At 56.3% G+C, this 17,524-nt stretch overlaps 7 protein-coding genes across 7 annotated transcripts; 3 read left to right on the forward strand and 4 right to left on the reverse strand.

Annotated features, from left to right (window-relative positions):
* Positions 1-2,759: 2,759 nt before the first annotated feature.
* PHSY_001417 (hypothetical protein) lies at positions 2,760-4,244 on the forward strand (the record flags this gene model as incomplete). Its single annotated transcript, XM_012332048.1, has 1 exon — positions 2,760-4,244. One exon carries the CDS (start codon positions 2,760-2,762, stop codon positions 4,242-4,244), a length of 1,485 nt encoding a protein of 494 aa, XP_012187438.1.
* A 383-nt stretch (positions 4,245-4,627) lies between these two features.
* Positions 4,628-6,358, reverse strand: PHSY_001418 (lipid particle protein; the record flags this gene model as incomplete). The annotated part of the gene is made up of 1 exon (XM_012332049.1): positions 4,628-6,358. The coding sequence occupies one exon, from the start codon at positions 6,356-6,358 to the stop codon at positions 4,628-4,630; it is 1,731 nt and encodes a 576-aa protein (XP_012187439.1).
* A 578-nt stretch (positions 6,359-6,936) lies between these two features.
* Positions 6,937-11,919, reverse strand: PHSY_001419 (ABC transporter; the record flags this gene model as incomplete). Its single annotated transcript, XM_012332050.1, has 1 exon — positions 6,937-11,919. One exon carries the CDS (start codon positions 11,917-11,919, stop codon positions 6,937-6,939), a length of 4,983 nt encoding a protein of 1,660 aa, XP_012187440.1.
* A 208-nt stretch (positions 11,920-12,127) lies between these two features.
* Positions 12,128-12,418, reverse strand: PHSY_001420 (hypothetical protein; the record flags this gene model as incomplete). Its single annotated transcript, XM_012332051.1, has 1 exon — positions 12,128-12,418. The coding sequence occupies one exon, from the start codon at positions 12,416-12,418 to the stop codon at positions 12,128-12,130; it is 291 nt and encodes a 96-aa protein (XP_012187441.1).
* Positions 12,419-13,173: 755 nt separating this feature from the next.
* Positions 13,174-14,358, forward strand: PHSY_001421 (hypothetical protein; the record flags this gene model as incomplete). Its single annotated transcript, XM_012332052.1, has 1 exon — positions 13,174-14,358. One exon carries the CDS (start codon positions 13,174-13,176, stop codon positions 14,356-14,358), a length of 1,185 nt encoding a protein of 394 aa, XP_012187442.1.
* A 37-nt stretch (positions 14,359-14,395) lies between these two features.
* Positions 14,396-14,737, reverse strand: PHSY_001422 (hypothetical protein; the record flags this gene model as incomplete). The annotated part of the gene is made up of 1 exon (XM_012332053.1): positions 14,396-14,737. One exon carries the CDS (start codon positions 14,735-14,737, stop codon positions 14,396-14,398), a length of 342 nt encoding a protein of 113 aa, XP_012187443.1.
* A 152-nt stretch (positions 14,738-14,889) lies between these two features.
* On the forward strand, positions 14,890-16,412 carry PHSY_001423 (hypothetical protein; the record flags this gene model as incomplete). The annotated part of the gene is made up of 3 exons (XM_012332054.1): positions 14,890-14,959; positions 15,223-15,307; positions 15,416-16,412. 3 exons carry the CDS (start codon positions 14,890-14,892, stop codon positions 16,410-16,412), a joined length of 1,152 nt encoding a protein of 383 aa, XP_012187444.1.
* Positions 16,413-17,524: the final 1,112 nt, after the last annotated feature.

The raw sequence follows: 17,524 nt of genomic DNA on the forward strand, positions 1-17,524 counted from the left end.
CACGTCGATCTTGACCCGAACATCGCCTGTCGAAGAGCAATTTTCTAGAAATCGTGCGATCGCGGCGAACTCGGCAGATGTTTCCAAAACAGAAAATGATTAAGGATTCAAAAAAAATACCACTTTCTGCAGCAACCCCATCGCTAGGGAAATTAGAGTAGGAACAGCATCTGAGCAGTCTTCTTTTCTTTTCTTTTCTTTTCTTTTCTTTTCCTAGATCCAGGAAACGTCACCTCCGATCCTCGCTCGCTTCCACAATCTAGCTTGCTTCGACCAGCACGTCGGGCTCAACACAATGAGAGCATCGATTCTGAGTTGGTGAGATCTCGCCTCATTGTCATTCACACAGCTCTTCGATCTTGTTGAACTTTCGCTGGTTGAGATCAGAGCTGTCGCTTCGAGACCTCCCTCATCGAAAGAAGCATCTTGGGAGATTTCCGACAATAGAAGCGGTGGGCGGAGAGGAGCATCGCATCGCATCGCCCTTTCGCCCCCACGATCATCATCATCATCTCGCGATTGTCGCAACGTGGGCTACGAACGTTAGCACACACAGACGACGGCGAAGAGAGGCGTAGAGGGGTGTCCGCGGAATCTGCCCTGTGAGACACAATCTGGTTCCTAGTCCTTGTGATGCATGATTCATGCTTGCATCAAAGTGCATGCTCATCCAAAGGGAACGAATCAGGGATGCTGCTGCTCATGCAGCCGATCAAAGCATGCACACACAAGCGCGGAACAATGTACGGACTCGATCCGAGCGTCGTTACTCGACCGCCGTACCTTTGCGCGCCTAGCCATCGTGGGTCGACGAGTCACCGCTGTCAATGCCCAGAGACATCGGCGTAGGCGTTTCCGGATGGGGGAGAAGGTGTCTATTGAAGCGTGTCGGTCAGTCTTGCGCGCGATGTGCTCAATATCAATCATCACAGCCCACGCCCGCTCTGTACAAGGCGGCGGTCTCCGAGACGGAGCAGCCGATGAGGAGCGTGGTGGTGATGATGGTGATGATGACGATGATGATGCAGAGTCGAGATTCTTGGTTGGTTTTTTTTTTTTTCATTCTGATTTGTTTTTCAAAAAGACACTCTCTGGCCGCCATGCCGAACGCCGTTCATCGGAACCAGTGCTGCATCACGAATCCTTGACATCCACCTTCTGCCCCATGACCACGCACTTTGCGGAACGTTCGCCTATCTAGCGCTCATATGCTTGTCAGAGACGGCTCAAAAAGAGATCACACACGAAGTGCTGTAGTGCGGATGACAATGTAGAACAATCTGAACGACTCGATTTAAGCGCAACGACAGTACGGAATCGGTGCTCATCGTCTCACCGATGTGTGCGCGCAGCGAACATCATGGATCCAGGTGGATCCAGGTTGTTTCTAAAACAAAGCCAGCTTCCAGCCATCGCCCACCACAGTCGTCATCATCATCGATCCTGGCTGTCACCTTTCTGCATGCAGAGTTTGGACTTTTCGGATCGTCGTCACCACCGACTTTGCCGTCGCCAAATGAGACAGGCAGTGCATTTCAGTACAACACGGTATTGTGCCCTGATCGTAACAGAGCCTTTTTCACGCTGTGCTGCTTGGCTCCTCCCACTCTTCGCAAATCGTGCTTCCGTCGATGGGCCCAGATCGCTGAGGCTGCCTGTCTCGTGGTTGCTACACGCGGCCGTATCACAGCGCAGAGTCCTTCTCTGCAATCACGACCGCATGCTTGTGAACTTGATCCGACTCAATTCCGACTGCTGCTAAATGGAGAGAGCGTGAGACGGATTGGACCGGCCAAAAGGGACTCAGGCCCCCTTGGAAGACCAAACAAAATCAGACTCGGGCGATGAATAAGTAAATTTGGGTGACGTTGATGGCAAAACACAAATCGCTCGCCTCGCCAAGTGCTATACCCAGAAATAGCTAAGCGCGTTTCTGCAACGCCATGCCGCGCTGCAGATGAGTCTACTGCATTGTCCCGCCTGATCTTCGACTGCAGGAAGCCATCAAAAATCGAGACCCAGCCGAACCATAGCGATCGCTTCACACAGAGAGGAAATAAAGCTCACCAGTCACGAGGTGCCGTTGCTGCGCAGCGATCGAAGGAACCTGAGACGCTATCGCCGCTTCACACCGTTCCCTGACGATGCTCTCCGAGATCGAGAAACGACCTGCGATGGTGCTTCACGCTTGTCTTTCTCCCAAGGCAGTACTCAATCTTGTTGTGGGCGTTCCGCAGCGCTGCATTGACTGGTCTCGGCCTCGTTGCCTGCCTTGTTCTGTTGACTCATATCCAGAGCGTGGCGTCAGAATCACAGCGATTAGCTCTGTTGGAGTGCGCGCTGCAGAAGTGCAGAGCTGTCGCATGCCGCACCCTCACAGAGTCGCATCGTAGCACAGCCTCTTGAGGGGTGATACCCATCCTGGTCACGTCGCTGCTGCCGTGCCGAGTCTGACGGGCCGATGTCGGCCTTGTCTGTTATTGCCCCCATACACGGTGGCCAACCTTGTTCCCATCCTCGCATCCTCGCCACCATCACGTCTTCTCTCGACCATCACAATCCCACCCGCTCGATCATCTGTGCTCCGTACATACACGTTACACTTGCACCGTTGCTCGCCACGACCCGATCTAGATCGATACTGCTCTACCGTGTCGATCTGATTCCGGCTGGCACCAGCGGTCTTCCTTCCATCGACCCCTTATAGTTTCCCTGCGGCTAGCGCGGCCGAGCTTTGAATCTCAGAACAGCACCTCATCATGTCTATCGGCCCCATCGGCTCGTCCGAGCCTTTGGGCTCTCCTGCCTCGTCATCATCGTCGGCCGTTCCGTTCGAGCCGTACCAGTCGGCCGCTTTCCAGCCTATGCGCACGAGAATGCAGTCTCTTTCCACGGCCTCACGACACGCCTCTGCCACGGCGTTCGACGCTCGATTAACTCTGTCAGCGGCGGAGCGATTCCGCAGACAAGGCTCGACTACGCCCTCGCCTCCGATCAGCGAGTCGAGTTCCCGTGTCTATACGTCCTCCAGGCCCGAGACTCCCTTGTCGCAGGCATCCGATTCGAGCGCAGGCAGCTGCGCTGACGTCGACCACCCTTCCACGCGATACGCCACAGTGTCGCCGACCTTCTCACATCTCGCGACGCCAATGAGGCCAAGTCTCGCATCCAAGAGACTGCTTTCCGACGGCGACGTGATTCCGCCTCGACCCATCAAGAAAAGTAGACTGGCTGCTCGACGCCGCTCGTTGCACACGCCCAGCTCGGCATTGAGCGGCTCGATCGTCACCTCGTGGCGCAGTGCTCGCGAGCAGTCACGCCGGCGCCAGATGGTCCAACGCGACGCTAAGCGTCAGACTGCAGCAGCTTCGACAGGCAACGGATCGCTCAGCTCGACGTCCGCTTCGACCCAGCCACTCCGTACCCAGTTTGAGCTGCTCCCCGAACTTCGACTCCTGTCAGCCACCCGCACCGCCCCCATTGCATGGTCGCCCTTGGCCGACTCGACTGCCTTCGAGCCGCATATGGTCGAGAGCCACGACGAGCTAGCTGGCGAACGCGCGCCCGAAAGATTGCGCTTCTGGCCCATCGTCGACCGTCAGCTGGACCACACCAGCGCCCGTATGCTCTCGCTCTCCAACCCCGAAATGGACGCACACCAGCCTATGGCTCCTATGCTTCAAGCCATTTTCGAGGCTCATCACCCAGTGTCGCCCAAGTCCAGTCTGCCCTTGCCTCGCTGCGACATGCTCGTCTTCCCAGCCTATACGCAGCCTATTGGCTCGTCGGATGAAGATCTCTCTCCGGCGACACCGGACGCACCGATTCAGCGTGGAACGTGTCCGTCGCCACGTTGCGTCTCTCGTTGGGCACGACACGTGGTCGCCACCGAGTCGCAACGCCAGGCAAGCATTGCGCTCACTCCATCTGCCACCCTCTCTGCCGTTGTCGACTTTACCCGCGGCCAAGCGGGCGACAGAAAGCACGGGCGACAAGCTTTCGAGACCACCCGGTCTCCTCCACGCAACGCTCACGGCCAGCTTATCTATTCGCCTCCCAGTCCACACCGTGACGCCGCGCATTGTGCTCGACCCGACCTCGCCGCCCATGCACCCCTTCGCATCGCACCTCGTCGACACGCCGGAGCCGCTGCTGCCGCTTCGGTTGTCGACCATCGAAGCAAGGACTACTTCGGTCGCTGGGAGACGTATGTCTGTAATTACGGCAAGGAGTCGACCTTCTAGATTCGGCTCTGCTTCCCGGCTTCCCTTCTCTGTCCTTGCCTGTCCATCTTGCTGTCCCCATCGCAACTGTAATCACTCCCATCGCATCAAGCACCTAGACCTTATACCACGTCTTCATTCCATCTCGCTGTAACACCATCCACCGCACCGACAGTATTTATTTGTAATCATCAATGTCTCTCGAACATAAAAGCTCCCGATCGAAGGAGCCGCGCTCTGAGTGAGTGAATGTCGGATTCGTGTCACGGGGCAGCAAAAAGTCTTTTTCGACGATTTGTCTGAGAAGCGTCTAGGTCTACATGCAACAACAACGCAACGGAAAAAGGTGAGGGTCTTCGTTCTAGCCATGTAAGAAAGCGCGATCCCGTCGTGATGCAAGCGTTCTACAGTCCAAATCGAGCTACGAAAGCCTGGATCAACTCGATCCCCTTCTTGTGAGCATCCATAGTTGGGGTTCTGACGATGATGACAGCATGACTGTTCAAAACATCTTCAAAGTGGACGAGGTGTTTCTTGACGTGGGGTAGAAGAGATGGGTTGTTGAGGTTGGAGATGATGCGAAGCTGGGTTGGTAGGAGTGGATGTTCGTCTTTGGACGGGGTGAAGGTGTCGAGGGTGGGGAAGTGGGTAGGGGTGTTGGGTTTGGGTGTGTAGCGTGCGTTGTCGATCGGGGTCGATGTTGAAGAAGAGGAGGAGGTGGGGTTGTTTTGGATGTAGTCTTCGCCGACTTCTCGGAGTGTTTCTTCCGCTTCTGCTTCGACGGCGGAGAGGAAGGCGGACACTCGTTTGCGTTCCAACTCCCCACGCACAGCTTTGTCCAGCTTGAGAGACTTAGACATCTTCTTTGTAGAACTCTTCTTGCCATTCACCTTCTTCAAAGAGTCGTCCTCCTCCTCTCGGCCATCAGCTTCCCTCGTCAATAGCCCATTCTCCATCGCCCACATCCGCTCAAACTCCTCCACCCTCCTATTCGAAACCTTGCTATCCGAATGCAGCTTGTGCACCACCAACCCCAACATCACCGGCAAGAGCACCGGCAGAGCCACCAACGCCAGGTAGTTCAGCGGAAACTTGAACGGAAAACGTTGTGGATTGAGCATCCATGGAAGATTCTTTGTCGAAAGTCTTGCTGCTATTTTGCTCCAGAATGATCGCTCATCCTTTTTGGGTGTAGCTGATGTGGTGAAGGATGCGAGCAGAGGTGGATGGGTTGTATCGCGAACGAGTTGGATTCGATCGGGGAGAAGGAAGGGATCGTGGGGCTCAAAGCAAGCTGTACGGTAGCTTACGGTGAGATCGGATAAGGCGTTTGCGTAGATGTCGATGCGCGAGAAGAGTCGCATGGCGGTGATGAAGTTGAAGCGCGGGTCGGAAAGCGCTTCTACCAAACAGAGACCACTGTCCGTAGTGGTCTCGTCAGGGTGAAGCGTTTCTTCGGTCGAATTGGTCGAGGACGCAGTAGGAGGAACCCATCCCCTGTCGGCCAGGTAGAGCTGCTTCCCGCTTCTTCCGAGGTTCGAGCTTCCCACGGAGGCTGCGACTTTGCTGAACATGGAACCGGTCACAGTCACTCCGAGATGTGGTGTTGCGATGGTACTCATGCTAGCCGGTACCGGTCTCGATTTGAACGGCAAGGCCTTCCTAACCTCATCACCATTCCTCTTCTGCCTCTTCTCCCCCTCTCCTCTCCCAAAGAACCCATCTGCATACATCACTCCCGCAGCATACCTGATCACCAACCCGCCCAAACTGTACCCTATCAAACTGATCCTCCCCACCTTTCCATCCTCATCCTCCTTCTCGATCCTCTCCACCTCCGCATAGATGTCCTTGACCAGTCGTTCCCCGCACCAGTCGATCCCATCGTAGGTGTGATCGCCGGAGTTGACTTCGGAGTTGAGTACGACCATACGGATGTCGGTTCGAGTCGCGTTGGGGTGGTCCGAGGCGAGGGCGGAGATGGTGGATGCGGATTCAGGTGGGGTGAGTGGCGAAGAGGGGGAGACGAGGCCGCCGTGGAACTTGGCGAGCGTGGTGGCCAGGAAGGAGGTGTTGGAGGGGGAGCCCCAGAGGCCGTGGTGGATGACGACGAGGTGGACGGGTGCTGATGGCATCGTGAAGTCGGGGCAAGGGAGGTCTAGGAGATGGGGCGGGAGGGGGCACTGGTCGGGATGTCACGATGGTGAGATGATGGTCGATGTAGAGATTGGGATGAAGATACGACCAGGGTCGTTCCAGATCAGGCTCGGGGTGGACGTGAACGATGGTAGGACGACGTATCGAGAGTGGAGAACATAACTCTTCGGGTAAGCTATCTTGACAGGAGGCCGCGCACGTTGACGGTTTGTTAATGTATCATGCAACCACGGGCAACGCATCCCAATTCCCGCGGCAATTCATTTCCACAGCGCTTATCTCTAGTCAGGATGCATATTGTCTTTCCGCGGAGCGGCGGCAACCTCTCCCCTTCCTCTCTCGGTCGCCATCTACAAAGGTGCGTAGGTGTGTCTGTGCTCACAACACCATCTCAGTTGTGCTCTGTCTCCCGCTCAGTGTGACAAAGTAAGTCTGTGAGATGCACGCCTATCTAATTGTGCTCTGTCTCCCGCTCAGTGTGACAAAGTAGGTCTGTGAGATGCACGTCTATCTAATTGTGTCTATTGTGATTGTTCTACAGCACATTTCCGCTCAGCTACTTGCCACTCTTGTGATGACGTCCGATCTCGTCCCTCGCAGCATCCGACTGAGCCTGTCTTACAATCTGCAAGAACAGACTCTCCAACGACACCGGGCTGATCTGATAGCCCACCACCCCAGCCTCCTCCCTCTCCGCCTTGGCCGCTTCCAACCTCGCGAACAGCCCCGCTACACTGTCGCCTCCATCCAGAGGAATCTCGAACCTGGCGCTCGCTTCGTCCGACGTCGTCGCCGTCGGGAACAGTTGCGTTACGAACCTCTCCACCCTGCTATACGCTTCTTTGGAACCACGATGGTGCTGTGCGATGTCGAGCTGCAATTCGTAGCTCGGATGCGACCTGCGCAGGTTCCCGATCGTATCGATGGCGAGGATGCGCGAAGCCTGGATGGCGACACGCGATGCTAGAGCAGCAGCTTCTTCCATGCTGTGAGAGGTGATGAGAGTAGCTCTTCCTTTGCCTGCTCGACGCAGCGTCTGCCAGAGACCGCGCTTGGTCCACGAATCGACGCCGGACGAAAGTTCGTCGAGCAACAGAACAGACGGATTGCCGAGAAGAGCGATGGCGAGGGAAAGCTTGCGCATGTTGCCTCCGGATAGAGCCCCCGCACGACGATCCGCATACTGGGTCAGGTTGGTAAGGTGCATGACTGCGGAGACGTTTTCCTTGCGCTGCGACGAGGGGACACCCTTGATGCGAGCGTAGGTGCGGAGGTGTTGTTGCACCGTCAGTAGAGGATCGAGGCCGTCGAATTGCGGAACCGAGGCGATATGAGATCGCGCCAGGGTTCGTTGCTGTGCTACACCGATGCCTGCGATCGTGACACTGCCTGCGTCGGGTGTCAGCTCGCCACGGATGAGCGCGTGCGTGGTCGTCTTGCCTCCACCGTTGATACCGAGCAATGCGACCGTCTCTTCCCTCCGCACACCGAGCGAAACGTCGTCCACCGCGAGCAGCTTTCCATACGACTTGTCGAGGTGCTTGGCTTGCAGCACGTCGTCGCAATCCATTGAGTCTAGGCGGATTGCTTCTTCTCGAACTCCCTGTCCTGACGGCTGCACCTTTGACTCTTCGCCGGCAACACCTTCCGACACGCTGGCACGCCCCCTTCGGCGGCGCAGCAAGAAGCCGAGAGACGAAGGCAAGAGCGGATAGCCCGAATCGTGCGCCACCAAGATCGCGAAGCAGACCAACGCCCACACTATCGTGTAGATGATCGGTGCGCCCAGCAAATCGATCGCTGCAATCCCACCGCTCTTGTATCCTCCTCTTCCATCGCAGAGCAGGTTGAACAGGTTGACGCTGACGAATCCTGCTCTGGTCATGCTGACGCTCGGTGCAAGGATCGCCTCTACGTAGTACGCCGCATCCAACGCTCCCGCCAACCCATTGCCGACGTAGTACGTCACTGTAAGCATGGTCGTAGCAAAGTAGATCAGGAACGCCAGCACGTTCCACGCAGCAACGATGGCAAACGCCGCCAACTGGTTTGGCGCGAATAACGAGACGACAAAGCTCTGCAACGTCGACGATACGCCGTGCAGGAAGAGGACCACCCAGAAGACGCCTTCGCCTGCGAATTGGTCCGAGGCAAATGCATATACGACCGCAACGGGCACTGTGCTGATGATGATCACGGGTAGCTCGGCGAGCAGGTGACCGAGCCAGAGCGGGACGGCACGCATACCATTGGTGAGAGCCATAGCTTTGACGCGGTTGTTGCGCTCTGCAGACGGGTACAAGGCTGCGAACGCAGGCCAGACGGCTTGAACCAAGCCAAATACAACAGCCCACTTGAGTGCCGAGCCGAGACCGTTGCCCAGGGAAAGATTGCTGAGTGGCCGATACAAGGATGTGATGGTCGGCGCGCCAGCGGTACCAGCGTTGGCACCACGCAGACTGGCGAGCCCAGCGTTGCTGACAAGGTTGAGCGCTGCGATTGGAATCAGAGGACCGTCATCAGCAAGGTACGAGAACTGCGTTCTTCCACCAGTTGTGTTGCCCGGCAACGCAATACCTCCTGCACCTCGCTGATCGCTATCCCAGAGCCTCGTTATCGACGCGTTGTACTGATCCAAAGCAACTCGATCAAAGGCGATCGCGCTGAGGTTGAAGCCATTGCCAAACTCCAGCTGGGCATTGGCCTCCGGAGCAGCATACAGAAGCTCGGTGGTGAATCTTGCACCGTTCCAAAAGTTGGCACTGGAGAAGAGCTCGCGATCTGTAAAGCCTCGACTGCAAGATGGATCGCGGTCAGAGAAAAACGCGAGCGGAACTACAGACCCGACGACTGCGACGAGAATGGCAAAGATAGCAGGAAGGAAGATCCTGCGATACAGCACCAGACGCTTGAGTAACTGTGCCAATGTGAGAGCAAAGACGCTCGCAACAGCACCGTCGGACAGCTGAGATTGATCGTGGTGATGACCGACGTTTCCTTCCATCTCGTCGACCTCCTCCTGCTTGCCGTTTGAACGAGCGTGCGCCGAGTTGAGCGAGAGAAAGACGCTCTCAAGCGAAGGCCCGGCAACGTCGTAGCTTTCAATGCCGAGGCTGGCTTTGTGATCCTCGATCGCTTCCAAGGCTCTGGCTACTTGCGACTGGTTATCAGCAGGGACCAAGAACGAGTCCTGGCTTGGCTCAAGTGCCGCGATCTGCTTGCTTCCCGGGCAAACCTCTTCGAGAATCGGCAAGACGCCGCGTCCAGCAGGAGAGACGTGAATGCTGCTTCCCTGTCCGTATCGCATCTTCAGCTCGATCGGCGTGCCCTGACAAAGCTTTTTGCCCGGTGCCGCCAAGATGACGATGTGGTCTCCCAGCAGATCCGCCTCGTCGAGGAAGTGACTCGTCAACAAGATAGATCGCCTCCCCCTCTCATTGAGCAGAATCTTCCAGATAGCACGTCTAGACAAGGGATCCAAGCCGGACGTAGCCTCGTCGAACATGAGGAACGTCGATTGGCCCACCAATGCAGCCGCAGTTTGCAAACGTCGCTTCTGACCACCTGACAACTGTGTAGGTCTCGCTTTGAGCTTGTGCGATAGTTCACAGCGGTCGAGCAGATCGCTGGCATCTTCTCTGGTGCCGCGACGGTGCTTGATGGCGCGGAAGAGCTCGACGTGTTGGAGGCAGTTGAGTTGGTTGAAGAGAACATCTTTCTGAGGGCAAACGCCAATGAGGCCAGGCGGAGCGGCGCCACGTTCGAAGCCGTCGATGTAGACCTCGCCAGAAGTCTTGCGGATCGTGCCGCCGACAACGCCGATCGTGGTCGACTTGCCGGAACCGTTCGAGCCTAGCAGACAGGTGATGCTGCCGCGCGACACTTCGAGGTCCAGATTGTCGACCGCGAGACTGCTGTCCTTCTTGCCATACTTCTTGGTCAGGTTCTTGATCGACAGTGCCGGTGTTGTCCCGTCAATCGAAGCCGCCTTCTCAGAATACAGGTTCTGCGTCGACTTGGAAGAGCGACGTCGGAAGAGCCATCGAAAGAAGGGTTCGGCGAAGAAGAGCTTGCGTTCCAGCAAGATAGTGAGCACAGGGAAGACGAATATGCCGATGATCTGGACAACGATCTGGCCCAAGATCGAGGGACCTCTGTTGATGCCGTCGTGCGATCCGGTCACATCAGCAGCCAATCCTTCATGTTCGTACGCGGAGATGGCGATGAACTCGTAGACAAACGACGCTGGAGGGAAGAGAAGACCGATCACGATGCCACCTCCCTCTCCGATGCGCTTCGTGATGAGAGCCACGATGGCCATCAAGATGGCCAGCGCCGTGGTGATGATGCTTGAGACGTTTGCGCGTGCGAAGAAGGTGGCGACAAAGAGCGACCAGCTGGCCATGGCCAAACCAGGAAGGACGTGGGCAAAGATGCCGAGCGCTTTGTTGCTCGTTGTCCACAGCGTCGCTGACAGAGTGCCTCCCATGACAAACCAAGCGGGGAGATAGGAAGCACCAGGACCACAGAGCCAAGAGAGGAGACGCGGGAGCTGTGCGCATCCCATGGTGGTCAACAAAGCGGTCATGCCCGATCCGCGTTCTTCGCTGACAGAAGAGGGGAGGTGCCAGACGACACCAAGCATGCCGATGAAGAAGGCGAGCACGGTGAGCTGATCGACACCGCCAAGGAAGCCCCTACGCTGGCTTTCGGATTGTTCGGCATTCGTTTGTTGCGAATAGGGCTGTTCCAAAGGCGGCTGGGCGTAGAAGGAGGCAGGTGCGCCGTTGAGTTGCAGGATAGCGGAGTCGACTGCAAACTGCATGGGGAAAGTCCTGGTCTCGGCATCACCGCTGTTCGTGCTGACCTTGACACGGTTCAAGCCAGGATCTTGTCTGAGAGTGTAGGTGACGCTGCCCTCGGCGGTGATGTCGGTGAAGGCGATGGCGCCGAAGCAAGAGCTGAGACCATTGAACGCCTGCGGACAGGCGAGACCTAGCTCTTGATTGTTGTTGACCTGTTTGACTAGCGATCGTTGGCCTGGCTGCAGACTGTCGAGAACAACGTCGACGATCTGCTGCGCTGAAAATCTGGACCCGGTGGTCGAGTTGCGCTCGTCCAGCCAGAAGAATGGTCTGCCATTGAGACTCTCGGAAAGGGAGCGAACCTGCACAGGCTGTCCCAAGCCTAGGTCGTTTGTGGTGTTGAAGAAGTTCTTCGCCTCGCCCAAGAAGATGTAGTATGCGATGGGTACGATCAAGCATCTCATGAGGTTGATGAACCAGTACGAACGCAACACGATCCAATTCTTCTTCGTGAGTGCGAGAAATTGATTGCGCCGGATGGCGAACGCAGACAGCTCGGCGTCGCCTAGGTTCGACTCGACACGCTGGACGGAAGGAGACGGAGAAGAAGCCGAGCCATGCTCGTCCTTGCTGGTGGTCGCCATGTCCGGAGTTGCCGCGTTGGTGTGCGCTCTGGATGGTGTCGAGTCTGATGTAGCTGCGGCATCATGGCGATAACGATCCGAGGCAGCCATCGTGACGCTGCCGAAAGATGTGACAATGCAGCGGGACGGATCGAGCTCGTCGGATCTTCCGAGGCAATGTGCGGGGCTTCTGTTTAAGGTGAGTGTCGGGTCATACGTTGCATCATGGTGGGAGCCAAGGTGATAGGCGGATCGAAGAAGCGGAAAGCGCCGTGTGGTCACAGAGGAATCATATCAGTCGGAAGCAAACCGAAGGTCATCAGCTCCAGTGCCTCGTATCGGAACGAGCGAAGGTAGGAACCACAAAGTCCATGGCAATATCGGAACCCGCGAGAAAAGCTGACGAGATACACACCCAGGGTGTTGACTGATACAGGGTCTTGGCAACAAATCTTGGCCGTGCAATTGCCGGAATTCGGTTGCTGCCGCTCCACCTGGATTGTATACTACACACGAAAGCGGCGTTCTGCAGGCGGCCAGGTACGGCGAAAGCGCAGCACCGGCAAAGGAACATCTCTGAGTGATTTTGTCCTGATCCAACGAAAATCATGTGGTGTTGATTGCAATTCGTCGCTCCGAAGCGCCTTTTTTTTCCGTAAAAATCAGCGGTGCTTGTTTTGCTTGCCGTCCACCTGCTGCACTATCTTACGCCAAAGGACTAACACAGGGAGAAACCGGATCGCCCGACCTCCGACAAGCTTCTTCTTGTGACCTGCTCTGATTGAGAAGGAAGAGAGAGGAGAGTTGTGTGGCTCGCCTTTGCGAGTATTTCTCGCCTTCTTGGCGCAAGCTGACATCGGTGAGCACAGTGGGCTGATTGATGCATGCTGTGTATGCCATGCCGGCTTTGCATTTCGAGAGAAGAAAATTCCGCGGACCATCAGGCTCGGAATTCTTGCCTCAATTCCAGCCTCGCAGAAGTTCTCCGCCAATCATTAGCTTCAAGCTTTGCGCCATCTGACAGGCAAAGTTGTGCTGACCGCAGCCTTCAAGGCAAGTCAAGGTCCCCTTGGAGCCATGGTTGCAATTGTACAGTGTGCAATAACAGCTGTGGGAGCCTCAGAGCGTGCAGCGTCGGCGTCTAGCCGACATCGGTTCCTCCTCTGTCGGGTATCCCGCTTCCGTCTTCGGTATTGTAAGCTGCGAGGTCGGTTCCGTCAAAAGCTGGATCGCTGCTCAAGATGCGCAGACGGCTGAAGTTGCGTCGCGGTCGATGTTGTCTGTCATCTCATCTACTCATACATTCTTTTATTGGGCTTCTTGACCGAGCCAAATCGCTCACTGGGCGTCGACGTAAGTGACGCTATGGAGACGCTGGTGAAAGCAGCAGTGGTAACATCGATTCCGTTTGAGCATGCTCCTACTGCCACAAGAGTCACAGAACTGACACGATCATCGATATGCTGCCCTTCGTATCGATGTGGGCGACAGATCGTCCTCAGCGGCAGGCTGGCGCCGCCCCTCGTCGGCGTCGAAAGCAGAGACAACCTCGAGCGAGATGTCACGATGTTCCTCCAATCCCTTCGACACTTTCCCCAACAGCCTCTCCCTGTTCCTGTCGTTGTGTATCGAAACTTTTTCGTTGTTGTAGCGCAGCAGCGGAGCGGTGAGTCGCTCTCGAATTCTGAGCAAGAACTTTGGACAGTAGTGAAGCTGACATTGGCCGTCTTTCGAACTGCAGAGGAGCGCTCGATCGATGCTTGCCACACCATCGATATCGCGCGCAGATTCATCGAGACATGCTCCGATTGCAATCTTCGTGCGCTGGATTGCGATTTGATCGAGCCTTCCGGCTTCTGCCGAGGTCCGTTTGAGCTGACCAAGAGATGGATCTCTTTGCTGCTCGTGCTTCACTGCAGCGAAGCTGATGTGTGCGAAGAGATCGACAACCTTGCGCATCTTCTCCTCGACAGTCTTCAAGGAGCAGCTGAAGCTGTCCAGCATGGCTCGGTGCAGCAAGTCTCCGTTCTCGGACTGCTGGGTATCTTGTTCGACACTTGGGCAGAACTTGGCTGGCAAGTGATGGAGACCAGGACGGATCTCGTTGGATCCGCGGTACGACTCCTCGTAGACATCGTCTGGCGGGATCAAGGACACGTCAAGATCGCGATCGGGTTGTTGGAGCGGATCGACGCTCGGGATGGATTGTTTGCGTCGAGCGTTGCGGCTGATGTCGCTTCGTCCATACTTTCTCGGTTGACGCAGGAGGCAGGCGATCCCCGCAACCCAGTTCGCAGCCAGGGTGCGGGACAGCTCGTGTCGATCGTTGGATTTTTTCACATCTGTCTCGACATGATGCTCGCTATCTCGTATGCGCATGCGACCTCGTACATTCGCAACTACTTTCTCGAGTCATTGTCGCCGCTGATGAGCCTGATGCTCGAGCGAACCATCGAAAATCCTCGAGAAGATCGTGTTGCAGAGCTCGACATGGTCTCGACCGAGCTCTACGACCTGTGCGACCAGGCGCTGCGACGCCAGCGCGTCTAGCTTCTTTGTCCACGTAGCCAAAGTACAGCGTTCCGAATCAAGTGTACATCGACTCGTCGTCGGGCCATCCTGCCTGTGCTAGCGAAGTGTGAGGCGCTGAGTGACCTGGTACCAGTGCGTCTTGCTGCACTTCGACCTTGACGACGTACTCTCCTGGTATCATGACCATTCCAACATGGCGACTCGATGTGCGACCCTCGTGTGTGAGTCTCGTCTCGTCCGTGTTGGCCAGGATGATGTTCTTGCCGGAGTCGACGCAGACAAAGGTGCCGCTAAAGGCTCGACCGTCCGGGATGTGGACGATGCTGGTCCGGCCGACGAAATTGGCTTCGATCGTTGCAGCCGCCTGGAGAGATGCTTCCTCTGAGGTGCCGCCCATCTCGACGAAGGCGGAGCGGATCGAGCCACGTCGTTGATGCGAGCTACTGAGACGACGGTAAATGAGCTACATGCAGAGAGTGGACAGTCGAACCGAGACAAAGGGTCCTCTGGAAGAAATACGGTGGAGCTTCCGTGCGGATAGAGAGCGAGATGAATTTGCGGGTTCCGCACCCTGCTCTCCTAAGCGCCCACGAGACGCGTGTCTGCACCGGAACCACCGGTAAAACCGGCAAAATTAACGTCCCGAATCGCCTCTCCACAGCCGAGCCCAGCTTGTGCGACCCCCTCGGTGGCAAGCATGAGGTGTTTGCGAACCGCCCCTGCCACGACAGACAGTGCGTGCTCCCTCTCAAAGACGAGACCTGCGCTTCTGCTACCTCGCAAGTTGGTTTTCGCTTTCCCCGCATTTTGACGCTCTGTCAAATAAGACGATTTCCTCGCCACTTTCGTCCCGCCTTTCCTCCTCACACCATACCTCTACAGACGCAATCATGGCATCTCCTCAACAGATCAAGACACCTCTGACCGAGGCTTTCGGCATCAAGCACCCAATCATGCTTGCCGGCATGTAAGTTGTCCACTTTTCTAAAATCGGTGTGCGGGTTTAGCGCGACTTTTGACACAAGATTTTTTCCCCCTCGTCGCGATCGACACAAACTTCTTCGCCATCGTACAGGAATGTCGCTGCTGGTCCTGAACTCGCTGCGGCCGTCACAAACGCAGGCGGGATCGGCATTATCGGTGGCGTTGGATATACGCCAAAAGTGCTGCGCCGTCAGGTAGAAGAGCTGAAAGAACACTTGAAGGACAAGAACGCTCCGTTCGGCGTCGACTTGCTTTTGCCCAAGGTAGGAGGTTCCGCTCGAAAGACAAACACCGATTACACCAACGGACAGCTTCCTGAACTCATCGATATCATCATTGAGTCCGGAGCCAAGCTGTTTGTCTCGGCTGTCGGTGTCCCTCCCGTCGAGGTGGTCAAGAAGCTTCACGATGCCAAGATCCTCGTGGCTGGTATCATCGGCCACCCCAAGCACGCACCCAAGGTGATCGAAGCTGGCGTCGACATGGTCATCTTCCAAGGTGGCGAGGGTGGTGGACACACTGGCGATGTTCCTCTGTCAATCCTTGCTCCTCGTGTCGTCGATCTTTGCCGCGGACACAAGTCACCTCTCACCGGTAAGCCTATCATCACCGTCGCTGCTGGTGGTATCTTCAACGGACGAGGTCTCGCTGCCTCGCTCGCCTACGGCGCTGATGGTGTTTGGGTCGGTACACGATTCGTCGCCTCTGTCGAGTCTGGCGCTCCCAAGGCACACAAGGAGGCCGTGCTCAAGTCGACCCACGAGACCGACATCCGCACCATCATCTTCACCGGTCGTCCACTGCGTGTCTTCAAGACCCCGTACATCATGGACTGGGAATCGCGTCCGGACGACATCAAGAAGCTCACGGACAAGGGAACCATCCCTGTCTACCACGATCTCGACAACGACGACGAGGAAGGCACAAAGGAGGCGGGAGCCAGGCAGAGGTTCTTGCTCGGAAAGTGCGCTTCCGTCATCAGCGACATCAAGCCTGCTAAGGAGATCGTAGACGAGATGGTCAACGAGGCCGTCGCCGTGCTCAGGAACGGTAGTCAGCTGCTTGTCGGTGGCGGTGCTCGTCTCTAGAACTTGGCGGTCGACACCGTGAAAGGAATCGCTCCACGAAGGATGACATGCTGTTACCATTCGCTGTTTCGCTCTCAATTACGATCATCTCCTTGAGGAAAATTTTATCTTTGTGTGATGTCTGTCTTTGCGTGCCTCGTACGTGCGGTGTATCGTGGAAATGTTCAGGCTGCACGCTCTGTTGTGTCTAGGCGCAAGGACGATCGAAGACACACTCAGCAGTCGCAAAGAGCACCGCTCATGCATAGAAACAGGCTACTCGACGTGTCGGGAGAAAGAAACGGCACTCGGAAAGATATTGCTCGGCTCTGTCAGCACAAACATGGCATGCGATTTGGTGAGACGTTCTTTGTGTTGTCATTGAGAGAGAGGGGCACTACATTGATACGATCGATGATCGCTCGGAGCGAGATCTCGGAGTTAAGGGCGCTTGCTTTGGCTCTTGTCAGAAGTCACGCCGAAGATCGTCGTGAAATCGCCACCTCGAAAGTTGAGCAGCTTGTGCATGTCGTTCAGGAAAGCGTCTTTGATTGCAGACAATGCCAACTCCTTCTCTTGGTGCTCGATATGGGTATTGCTGGAGTCGAGGTAGTAGTCGGTCAAGAACTCGAGGTATTTTCCTTTGACTGCGGCTACGAACTCCTTGTCAGCGATTTGGGGTTCACGTCCCTCGCAAAAGGTGAAGGGGTAGCGCGGGTCCAGCTCTTGTCTCTCGCCATCACCGATGGACAATCTGCGGCGCTTCTTCGACGGAGGGCTCTGTGCATTGGCAAGGTCTGCTCGTATCTGCGGGATCGAAGCGCGTGCTGTCGAGGCAAGAGGAGCTACGACGACCTGATTCTGGTCGGGAGCAACAGGTACAGCGGCGGCTGCGGTTTGCTGAGTAAAAGGCGACGCAAATTTGATAGGTCGACGAGTCGAGGCGAGCGGCGCCGAGGTCGATTGGGCAGGAGGTACACTTGCTGACAAGGACGGAGGAGATAGCTCGAGTCCGGTTGGTTGCTCGCTGGCAGCTTGTGCCGAGGACGGAGGCGATCGCCAGAACTCAGGGCGGCAGAAGGTCTTGCGGATATTCCAGGGCACCGTCATGTACTGCTCGGCTGGTACCTTGT

This window comes from Pseudozyma hubeiensis, assembly GCF_000403515.1.
Source record: "Pseudozyma hubeiensis SY62 DNA, scaffold: PHS15, whole genome shotgun sequence".
NCBI classification, from domain to species: domain Eukaryota; kingdom Fungi; phylum Basidiomycota; class Ustilaginomycetes; order Ustilaginales; family Ustilaginaceae; genus Pseudozyma; species Pseudozyma hubeiensis.